This window comes from Clarias gariepinus, chromosome 3, assembly GCF_024256425.1.
Source record: "Clarias gariepinus isolate MV-2021 ecotype Netherlands chromosome 3, CGAR_prim_01v2, whole genome shotgun sequence".
Lineage (NCBI taxonomy): Eukaryota > Metazoa > Chordata > Actinopteri > Siluriformes > Clariidae > Clarias > Clarias gariepinus.
Window position 1 is genome coordinate 4,992,493 of NC_071102.1, and position 12,516 is coordinate 5,005,008.

Consider the following 12,516-nt stretch of genomic DNA (forward strand, 5'->3'; position numbering starts at 1 on the left):
GCTCACCACAATTTAATCAGGCAGTTTATATGATTTATTTTTCCCTGTTAGATACCCATGCACTCAACTTTAAAAACTAAGTTTGTGAATTGTAAACCTACTGTATACATGATTTAAGCAATATCATACAAAAGGGAGTGCTGTTGTACTGAATATCAGCACAGCTGTGATGCAGTCGCGGTACCAGGGATTGGTGGGTTTTCTCTGAGTGCTCCGGTTTCCTCCCACAGTCGAATGAGATGCAGATTAGGTAAACTGGCATTCCAAAACTTTGGTGCATAGTGTGTGAATGAGTGTGTGGTGTGTGTCCTGGGTGTACCCTGCCTTGTGTCTAAGATTTCCTGGAATAGGCTACAGGCTCCCTGCAAACCCCTAGAGTTATAGAAGATGAATGAATATACATGTTTTTTTAAACAAAGTGCATCTCTAAAATGATTGGTGAACATAGTCTACGACTGTTGGCCCAGGAGTTTTACAAATCAGTATGAACAGGAATCACAATCAGTGTTGAGGTCTGTGTAAATCACTGTAGCACCCTACACCTTCATACAATATTAAAATAAACTTGCAAGTGACCGTGGTTTTTAGAAGTGTTGTTTATAAGTGTAAATAAAACCTACACTGACCATAAGAACCTACATATACTTTTAGCAAAGCATATCCAAGTCATATGTCATCTCATGGAATACTTTTTTTGGACATGAAACAGCGCTAATACTTCTAAAATACAAGGTCTAAAACAGGGGTGGGTCAACCCTGCTCCTCTTTCGTTTTCCTCGAATATTCCTTTGGATCTTCTCCAAAAGTTCAATAACTTGCATCTCATTGGTCTTCACCTTATTATTAAGAACATGATACCTATTCTTACACTGATCCAGCAACCACTTCAATTCTCCTTTTGCTTCCTGAATATGCTGCTCAATAGTGACTTCTCCTAGCCAATCCCCCCGAGAGAACAAGACCATGGTGTGGTCCCAGACATCAGCACCCAAAAGCTCCAAGTGCTCTTCTACGGCAATTTTGTGTCTCTTTAAAAATGCAGCCCCTAATGGATAAACCAGTAGAAAGGCATGGGTCCCTTCACCAAGCATCTCAACACTGCGCTTCAGTTCCTGCTTAAGTTCATCTGAAGAGGATTCTGCACAAACCCAGTTCCAACTTGGCGTGTCAACCACGCTGACTTGCATGCCTGCAATTTTGTTCGTCTCCATCGCACAGACTTCTGTATGTTCACAGATTCCAAACACTTCTTTATTTAGGATGGTGTTTCCAGAGGAACTTTTTCCTCCCCAACGTCCACCCAGCAATACAATCTTTACATGATCTGCTTCTGTTGGAAAATCAAACAAATCTTTTAAATAACAAGAATCTTTAGGGTGAGAAAATCTAATACCACTGACACACCCACTGCTCTGCAAAAGAGGGAATATGAACTCAGAAGATCATATGGCCTTTTTGCATTGTTCCAAAGCCCAATCTTTATGCTCCCTAGCAAACTGAAAACTTTTCCCAACGTGTGATTTAATGTGATTTAAAGAGAGGTAAAGAGAGGCTACTCTCAAAAATGTTAAAAAATATTAATCACTGCAGTACTTGTACAGAAATTTTCAATTATTCGCTTATTTAAATCTGAACTGTAACCTTTTTAGCCAGGCAATGCTTTTTTTAAAAAAAAAACATTATGTATAATGTGTCTTGTGTCTTGTTTGTGTGCTACATTTGTACATCCATTCAACTCAAAGCAACACACACATACACACACAAGAATATTTGAAACCTACTGTAAGTTCGGGATAAAACCAGCCACCCTTATCTATCTGTTTTAACTAATACATGACAGAATGCAAATTCCACCCACCTTTTTCAGCCATTGACATATTTCCTTAAGTTTTTGTTTTACAGTAAGTATAAAGCTACAGGTTTGATAGATGAAGGTTAGGAGAGTCCTCTAATTTCTAAAAGAACATGCTGTATGTTACAAATCAAGCAGTACTATTACACAGACAAAATTGTTGTTATAAACTGAAAAAACACTTCTTGTATAGTAAAAACTGGAGAGAAAAAAACAGCTCAGGTATTTTCATGCATGACCAAATAACCAGGTGACCCAAAGGCGACACCTTTTGAAGACACATGCACAGGATAGGTACTGCACATGTGACTGCATGTAGACTAAAGTGATCTAATTTGGAAAATGTTGAGACATGAATTAAATTACAGAAAGAAATGTTAGATGGCATTTTCTTCACAACCTTTAAAAGTTCATGTAAGAATATAAATCACAGAGTTCACAAGACCGTGTTGTAACGGCCATTGAGTAACACCATTGTGAAGCTTTTTCATAGTAGTACGAGTACAAAAACAATGTCCAAATAACTACAGAAAGTGATCGGAACTGGTATTTTGTTAATGAAAAGTTGTAAGGTTTTAACTAGAGCTGTCAAACCATGCAATCACTGTGCAGTGCCTTTCTTTTCAGGATCTCACTCCAAGCTTTTATTTTAATTGAAATTATTGCATGATTAAGAATGGGGAAAATGAGCATAACTGATTTATATTATTGATGAATGTGTACAAATGTGAGATATAATGTTATACATTACTGTATTATAAGCATTTATACATTTAGGAAAAAAAGATTTTTTCTTGGCAAAGCAGCTGTAAATGTGTTTGCACAATTAGAGGGAACATAGAGTGCTTTCTGATTTAGGTGGTATGTGATGTTACAGAATAATAAGCACTGGTAAAAAAAAAGCGAGAGGCAGAAAAACAATAAAGTGTTTGACATCTCTGGGTGCCAGTAGTATCTCCTTCTCTCAAATCATTGGTTTTTATGACTGCTTTCATTAAGTCCTGACTGAAAGCTTTGCTCTTTGTTGAGAAGGGAGAGGTGGGAAAGGGAAAGGGAAAGCACACAGATCCTGGGGCTAGATGTTGATTTGAAGAGAGCAAGGAAGGAATAATAGCCTTTGATGTAAAGGAATAAAAGGTGCAGCTTCTCAGCTTTGAAGCTTGGATGTTAGGAAACTGCAAACTAATTGGGGGTGTAATCTCGGAGGATCTGGATAGACATGATAGAAAAGGCTACCGTTCTGTGGATACGCTAGTGTTATTGTTATAGTGTAATAGTAACCTATTTTAAAATTCAACTTAAGTCAAAACAAAATGTAAAAGAACAAAAAAAAGAACACATTTCGGTCTGATGTGAGCCAAAAGCAGCTCGTGTAACCTGTAGCCTGTAACGGCACTAGATGGTATCGGCTAACAAACTAGCTTTTAATCAAGATTAGAGTTATTATAATCAGGAATTCAGATAAAATAAAGATTAAATGTAACTATGGTGATGTGGAAATTGGGATTTTTTTTGGCTCTAGCTTTAGAGAAAATAAATTTATCCTGCTTTTGCAGCATGACTGTTTGCACCTTCAGTCAAAGAGTGATGTTATACTACTGCTCCCCCAAAATAGTCATGGTATTTTTAGCTGCAACATTGAAATATTGGCAAGGAAAAAAATTTTTTTTAATTCAGCGTGACATTAATTTCCTTATATTTGCTCAGGAGAGAATTTCACTTTTTTTTTTTTGCTTTTTTTCTGCAAGCTGCAACAAGTCTGGATGGAAGATTTTAAATAAATAAATAAGTAAATAAATAAATAAATATCTTGCTATTACTCAGCAGTTTCTAAAATAGAACTGAAAAGAAAAAAGTTTTAAAGTTTTTTTTTTTCTTTATTTTTCCCCTGGTTTTATCTTTGGAGACAGCGGCGTCTGCCCTGTGCCTACCAAATCCCATAACATTAAATATAAAATGTGCACTAATGGATAAGAAAGAAAAAAAACATTTGTGAATATTGCTTGACCCTTTACAGTACATTAGCAGGAGCTTTGTGTCTATATGCACAAAAAAAAATGATTTTAACGACAGCTATTAAAAAAAACTAAGTGAAACAAAATAACAAGCAACATTTAAACTGACTTTGTGCAAGTGCGACCAAAATTTCTTTAGCATTAACTGAAAAAGCACAGGGAAGCAACTCAATGCGTTTAGACATGGTCAAGGCGAACTACTGAAGTTCAAACTGAGCTCCAGAATGAAGACGAAAGGTGATTTAAATGACTTTGAACATAGCATGGTTGTTGGTGTCAGGCGGGCTGGTCTGAGTATTTCTGTAACTACTGTACTGATCCACTGGGATTTTCACATACAACCATCACTAGGGTTTACAGAGAATGGTCTAAAAAAAGAAAATATCCAATGAGCACAAAAATGCTTTGTTGATGCAGAGGAGAATGGGCAGACTGGTTCGAACAGCTAGAAAGGCAACAATAACAGGAAGTAAAGAACATCTTGTTACGATGGAGGTATCCTGAAGAGCATGTCTGAACACACTACATGTCAAGCCTTTAAGCAGATTTGCTACAGCAGCAGAAGACCACACCATGTACCACTCCTGTCAGCTAAGAACAGGAAGCCGAGGCTACGCTTCACATGGGCTCACCAGAATTGGACAATAGAATATTGGAAAATTGTTGTCTGGTCTGATAAGTCTTGATTTCTGCCGCGATGTACAGCTGACAATTCTGCACAACTGCATGATGCTATTACGGCAATCTACGGTACTGTATGCTATGTAGAAATAAGGCAGTTCTGAAGGCGAAAGTGGGCCCAACCCACATATTTACTGTATGTCTTGTATATCCAGTGTGTATACTGTATATAGACAAACTGTTATACTGTATATGGCTATTTATTCAATGCACCAGTCAAATTAAAGTCAAAAGCAGGTCGGGGGTACATCAAAGTTGGTTCATGCTCAGGACATACGGTGACAGAACCCTCTATTTAAGGTGCTGCCCCCAAAGCACTTAAACGACATTGTTGCATGTCAGCTCCAACACCAAGTCTGTAATATTGCTGAGAAGAGTTTAACAAAAGGCTTTGTGGCTAAAGATTGGGCCTGGAATGGGAACTGGGCCAGGTTTTGGCATGGTGCTCACGCAAAACTTAGCCTGGCTGCTAAATTGGGAATTGGCACAGTATCTAGGCCAAAACTGGGCTAGGGAACCGGACAGCCCCCCTTGACACTATGATTGGACTGGGACTGGGCAGGGTAACTGGGTTAGGACTTGCCATGGTAGCTGGGCCAGCATGTGGCACAAAAGCAAACTCACAATACTGGCATGGGACCTGGGTGGAGACTCTGGAGCTCTAAACTGGATAGGTCACCTCTTGGGCTATTGGCAGGTCCCTGACTGGAGTTAGTCTAAGGCTAGAGACAGGACAGGACTTTTGGAGAGAGATTGACAGACACACAAATTTTTCAAACCTGGGAGGTGGAGCAAGAACAATGTCCTCAAGCCCAGCAGGTGGTTCCTAAAGCCCAGTGGTGGAGCAAGATCAATTTACTCACTTCCCTGTGGGATGCTAGCATCACATCCTCAAAGCCTGCTGGGACAGGACATGGCCTGACTGGGGCCTGGTGTAGGAGGGCAACTTGCTGACCCCTGTAAGTTGCTCAACAGGCAGATAAGCAGGAAAGAGGGTTGTGGAAGTTGCCAGGCTGACCGGCAAAGTGCACCAAGCAGGAAGCAAGGCTTGGAGCAGAGCTGTGCTTTCGGCCTTACATTGGAGCATGGTGTGGGGAAATGCACTATCAGCCTTGCTCTGGTGTTTCATTGGAGTGTTCTGCAGGAAGCCAAATCACACACACCTTCTTCAGGTCTGCTGCATCCAAAACTGAATCAGATGTTCTGTCATGGAGAATGAAGATGGAAAAAACAAACATATTTAAAACAATCAGGACAATTAGAAACTTAATTATGAGCAATAACATCATATACGTATAAATGTAGAGTAGGGTGGAACCGGACATGTCCCGTCACTCTTGCTTGCTTGCCAGAATGTGAGGTAACACTGCAGTTTTTGACTATTCTCTTAAATCACACAATCTACATGCTTACTTTTGGACACCACCGAAAAGTTACTGTTATACAATAGTGCAGTCTGCTTTCAAAGAACTTCTTCAATACGTTTGAAGGCGCTTTTTTTTTGTTCCAGCTCTGTGTCTCTTCTCAGTTGATTTCTCCCATCCCCAGCACTAAATTATGTTCCTACACGCAGAAGCACAACTTGTATTTACTTTAGCAGATCATACCATTATGATGAAATGAATTATTAAGCATTTTGGATTTCAGGGTTTAAAAAAAAAAGCAATGCAGCAAACTTTTTTTTTTTTTTTTTTTGGCTGCTGAAATATTGATTTTAGGTTTTATTCACAGCAAATCTTACCTCCTTCTGCAGCACTGCAGCTCAGCATGGCTGTGCAAAAATGTATTAAGAAAGCTACTGAGAAGGGAATAAAACAAAATAAATATTTTGATTGTGGGATTCGCAGTAATAGTGTTTGTTAGCTATATCATAATTAGGATTGATGCACTCTGTCTTAAAAAAAAAAAAAGAAAGAAAAACGCTTTAACATTTGTTATAAAGGTGCCGGTTGATTTTTTTTTTTTTTTTGCTGCAAACCCCAGATTTTAAATGAGGTGGTGTTGTGTAATTCTAGACCCCATTAAATTTTCAGCAGCTAGTACATGAATGGCATTATTTAAATTATGCAAAGGCACATCAGTCTGCCTATTCGGCAATGCATAGTCCTTAAAACGGGCATGACATTGTAGAAATTTATTCAGACTGAGAGGACTGCACAATGATTGGGGTCTCATTGTGTGTTGTGTGACATTCAGCAATAGGTACACACAAAGACATTGCCCCACCACCCCCACAACCCCACCCCCTTTACTTTAATTCATTGTGATGGATGTCAGTCATATCAGTTTGACATAAATGTTGAAAAGGATTGTGTTTTTGAGAAATGGCAGATTACAAACTAAATTTTTATTCCTAAGCATTTACATTAATTATAGCAATATGAGCATTTTATCTATACTAGGTAGATTGCAGATGAAAGATATAATGACATCAATTTACCAAGAAAAAGAACACACACACATTCAGTGATATTTATCTGCATTGTCTTTCATATGGATTTCATACTGTCTAAAGGTGTTTAAAAGCCCGCTAAATGTTTTGCACCCTCGCTTATAGTAATGGTACAGAACAAGTAATTAGCTCGTCATGAGGTTCATCATGAGGTTCCACGTGTCAATGTCTACAACGTTTTTGGAAATGAGTGTAAGGGATTGAAACACTGCGGTTGATTATTCAGTCAAAGATAAAAAGGAGCTACAGATTTCACCTAAATTGGGTCCTGGAAATAAACCAGGCATGACACAATGATGCTGAAAATTGAGGAGGAGAAGGAGAAATTGGTTCACAGTTATATGTTGTTGTGTTGTGTTGTGTTGTGTTGTGTTGTGTTGTGTTGTGTTGTGTTGTGTTGTGTTTTAGGCAGCATGGTGGCTTAGGGGTATGCACCGTCACCTTGCACTTCCAGGGTTTGATTCCTGTCTTGAGACTGTGTGCAAGGATTTTGCATGCTCAGGTGGGTTTCCTCTGGGTATTCAGGTTTCCTATTATAGTCCAAGGACATGCAGATTGGTGCTCTCAAATTGCCCATAGTGTGCGCGTGCATATGTTTCCATGCATGCCCTGCATTAAATTGCCACCCTGTCTCCTGGGATAGGCTCCAGACCCCTGTGGCCCTGTACATACCGTAGGATAAGCTATAATATAATATAATATAATATAATATAATATAATATAATATAATATAATATAATATAATATAATATAATATAATATAATATAATATAATATAATATAACTGATGAAGTTATTTGTTCAGTTCTCTCTAACACCTCATATTGCAGAAACTCACATGAAAGACAATAAAAAAGTGGTGAAGTTTTCTAAAAGGTGATGTTTGTAATATTTTTGTAAGGAGTTTTCAGTAGCAGCTTTTTACAACAGTCAAAGCTAAATCTCCACACATAGGAAAACTTTGTAGGGTTTTTCTTTTTGATGGTGAAGATGGATTCTTGTTTTTTTTATTTCAGGTGAAAGACATAATGGTGGTTGCTGATGAAATGCCTGGTTTATACTGTAGTTTCTGTAATATGAGTGACTTGTTTCACAGATGTTTCACAGATGTTCCACAACATTAAAAGTAATTGACTTAGTGGTTAGCACTGTTGCCTCACACCACGATGGTTGGGGGTTCGAATCTCGCCTCTGCTTTGCGTGTGTGAAGTTTGCATGGTCTTGCCATACTTGGTGGGGAGACTCTGATATGCAGTCTGGGTTGATTGGAATTTACAAACTGTCTGGAGCGTGTGTGTGTGCTCTGTGATGGATTGGTATAAGAGGAATATAATACTTGTCATAGGAATATAAGCCACTCTGGGGTTGTAATAGTAATTCTGCTCCATCGAACCATTTATTAAATATTTTCCTATAATATAATTTTCCCATTATGCTTTATATTTCACATATTACAATTCTTAGTGCTTTACCTTTTGCTTTAGTAGTGTTCTCTTTAGTTCTTTACAGTGACACACACACACATCCTTTCTTTTCCCCACACATTTGTTCCCTGCTGTGCTTCTTTCTGTGTAACTAAAAAATCAGGAGTCTTTGTAAAACCTTCCTGTCATTATTTCTATGATCATTTCCAATTTATACACATTTCTTTTATTATTCCCTTTTTCAATGTGTCCTATTTCTCAACCCTATTTTAGAACCATCCTGCATTACCGAGGGCTCTATCAAACCGGAGGTCTGAAAAGACCTTAATGTTTATACCAATAAGAAATCTGTCCTGTGCCACAGAGGGAAGTGTTCTGTTTATTAAAACTAAAAGGATAGTCTGACTATTTAAATTAAAATAGCTCTATTCTAATTTAATAAGATGCAATTTCCTTTATATAGTGCCATGCAGTTTTCAATAACACTTCCAATAAATCCAGACTTAATAATGCATTTTAAATTCCATTTAATATAATGAGTTATGTTGAAGATAAGGACACACAGTAGCACTTCCAACATGCCATGACGCCTTTATGAATGCTCATAAGTAGTTATACTTCTAGTTATATATTTTTGTTTGTATTGATGATGTTTAACAATAAAATGTAGTATAATAAAGTATACTTATAATATAGCATTGTAGACATTAATGTTATAATGTACTATGAAACAGGCATTAGTTTACTGTAACAGTTAGCAGTTATATGCTAGGTCCAAGGAAGCTATACACCTCTAAAATAAAATGGTTTTGTACAACATACTCTGATGTTCTTTAGAAAAAGAATCATACTGTAATTCATTGTAATGTTATATAAGATAACATGTAATTATGAATACATATAAGCATCTAAGCTGGCTTATATTAAGTTATAATGTATGCATGCATGTACTGTATGTATATATGTTTTTACTGTATGTATGTAGGAGGGGTGTTCAAGTCAAACCGAGACCTTTGGTTGTGCAACATACTTAACAGAACACAGTTATGAAAGTAGAAACCCACTTTATTTCTCTATATAATCCCTGCTACACTAATGCACTTATCCCAGTGGTTCAGTAGTGCTTGGATACCATCAAGGTAAAAAGTTTTCTCAGTACACAGAGCCATGATCTAAAGCACTGGCCTCCCAGGAACTCCTTTAATGCCCTAAACATGTGGAAATGGCTTGGAGTGAGTGATTGTGTGTACAGTTCCCACAGACAGTGCTTGAAATTGTTTCTAAATGTCAATGTTTGTCATTATTGATGAGAAATTTCATCACATGTCCCGGTTTGACTTGAACACCTCTCGCATTTTCAGACTCACACATAGTACAAACCCATGTTTAAACTTGTTGCAGTATATATATATATATATATATATTATATGTGTGTGTGTGTGTGTGTGTGTGTGTGAGTCATGAATTCTCGTATAAATGTATGACTTTTTCTAGTTCATTGCATGCCTGCCTGATCATTTTTAAGGGTTGTGTCGACATCATCACAGCCTGCCTGTACACTGAACTCACTATTGTTTGTCCACGATTCTCAGTTTGTCTTCAACAAACACAGCGTCGATTCTACGCACTCGCAACCTCCATGAGATTTCTGCGTCTAAGTGTTACAGTTGCACTGTCTCCAAATACATAAAGTAACAACCCTATGAGAAGCCATGGAAACATTTATAATTTTTGTACACATCAAGAAAAGTGAGTAAGTTTACTGTATGAAAAGATGAAATGCGTAAATAGTCATGCGTCGAGTATACCATGAGATGTGAGATTATAAGAATATACTTATTATATATATATATATATATATATATATATATATATATATATATATATATATATATATATATAATTGTATTAAGTCAAAGTGTTATGAAAATACATTACCTCTATGTTTATGAAGCAGTGTTTAGATGTTTAGAAAGCTACGTTTATTAAAGTGTAATATATGATGTGTAGTTGTATGTAATAAAGCTGCGTGTAATACGAGATGACCTTGGTGTTATGGTCAGAAATCATTAGCACACTGCATTCATGCTGTAATGAGGTCTCAGAGCTCACAGACGAGTGGGGCACGGGTGACATTAGTACAATTGTCACACACACACACACACACACACACACACACACACACACAGAAACACAAACAACATGCAAATTCAACTACCATCATTCTAAGCTTTTGGTCCAGTGCAAGTTCTGCATGTTTTTATATTCATAACATTAAAACAAATGTTTTGTATGAAGGTTTTGTTTTAAGAATAAATTACAATATAATTGTATATTCCCTAATGACGGTTTATAGCAGACAAGCATAAAATAATACCTATAATAAAAGTGTTCACTGTTGTAAAAAATAATAGCAAATAAGTACACAGAGCAAACCAGATTAGTAACACTATCTTTGAAAGCCAGATTCAGTATAAACTGTAATGGCTTGTGAATATATTCATAACATGTTATGATGCATAAATGAGTTTTAATTCACATTGTCATAAATTCTTGTTATAAAATAAATGGCATTTCAGATTATAGTAATAATAATTAAAATAGTATACATACATTTACACTTTATTATTATTATTATTATTATTATTATTATTATTATTATTATTATTATTATTATAGTAATCTGATTGGACAGATTGGATTGGAGAGGTGACATACTGTAGGGCACAACAGTTCTACACTAACTGTCGGTCACCAGCATTAGTGAAAGTAGGTCAGTACAGTCCACAGTAGTGGAAAGAGGAGAGAGCAGCTACCTGAACACACTTCGTCTACTTAATAATTGCCCCTAAGTCATTCTGAATTGCCTCTGTGTTGTTTTGTTCAAGGCTACCATAAGCTATGAAACTAATTATTTATTAATAAAAGCTTGATCAAGGGCACTACTTGGTGTGTGGAACAAGGGATTCCCAATTAAACCCTACACAGCACATAGGCTTCCCATTTAACACTAGTTGGAATTAAACTTTAAAGTCAGCTGATATTTTAAAGAGGAATAAGTGTATATGTATGTATATAAGTAAAGTTTCTCAGGACTGTCCACCTCCTCCATTGTTTATTTTCCTCACTTTTTGACTACATTGTGCCGGTAAGAATTTTAAACAATTTTCCCCACTGTTAATTACAATCGTTACCTGTCAGTCGGTTGCCAGATTCGCCAGGCGTAGTTAGTAAGTCCCATCATTCCTGGAAGGGTTTGGCAAAGTATAATAGTGCGTTATAAATACAGTATAACATACAGTGGCTGACAACAACAAATTCAGAATCAAAATAACGAATTTTCTCCGTGTGGCTGCAGTACTTCATATATACAATACATACTATATATTGAGTAACAGATGTCTCGTCCAATCAGCGTTAAGAATCAACAAGCCAAAAAAAGGTAGGTGTGGTTTGCAAATGACATTCTTACTTCTTATAGTATTTTAGGATTATATATTACTTTGGTCAACTAAGTTGTGTTAAATGTGCTTTAAAACTTATTCTGACTTCACTTGATTGTACTTCCTGTATGTCTTGAGTGACAGATGTCTCATCCAATCAGCGATAAGTAATTTCATTCGCAAACTATACCTACCTTTTCGGTTTGACTGAATTGTCGTTGTGTTTACTTATTTGGTGTTTTGTATCTGGATATGTCTCTGTGTTTTCTGATTTGTTAAATTCTCAATGTTGATGTGTTTGAAGAAGGGAAAATGGACAGGATGTTAAAGAAGGACGTGACAAGGGGCCAAAGTATAATGGCTAGACAGCTGAATGAATGGTGCATACTGAAAGTGGTCCAAGAAAAGACAACCAATTACACTGATACATTAAAATCCAATCACACTGATATATTAATATTCAATTACACTGGTACATTGATGCGTCTGGGGAGCGAAGGCTACAGTATAATGTCTGATCTGATCCCACAGAGAAACTGCTGAAAAGGTTGATGCTGCTTAACACACAGTGCATTTGCAGCTTGTATCATCTTGTGCTGCGCATCAGAACTGGACGATGGAGGTAATGAAAGGAGGTGGGATGGTCTGA

At 36.9% G+C, this 12,516-nt stretch overlaps 1 protein-coding gene across 1 annotated transcript; it reads right to left on the reverse strand.

The window, feature by feature from the left end:
* LOC128519586 (GTPase IMAP family member 4-like) lies at positions 1-1,987 on the reverse strand. Its single transcript, XM_053493358.1, has 2 exons — positions 1,859-1,987; positions 1-1,330 (listed from the first exon to the last, which is right to left on the reverse strand). The coding sequence occupies exons 1-2, from the start codon at positions 1,875-1,877 to the stop codon at positions 735-737; spliced, it is 615 nt and encodes a 204-aa protein (XP_053349333.1). The 5' UTR covers positions 1,878-1,987; the 3' UTR covers positions 1-734.
* Positions 1,988-12,516: the final 10,529 nt, after the last annotated feature.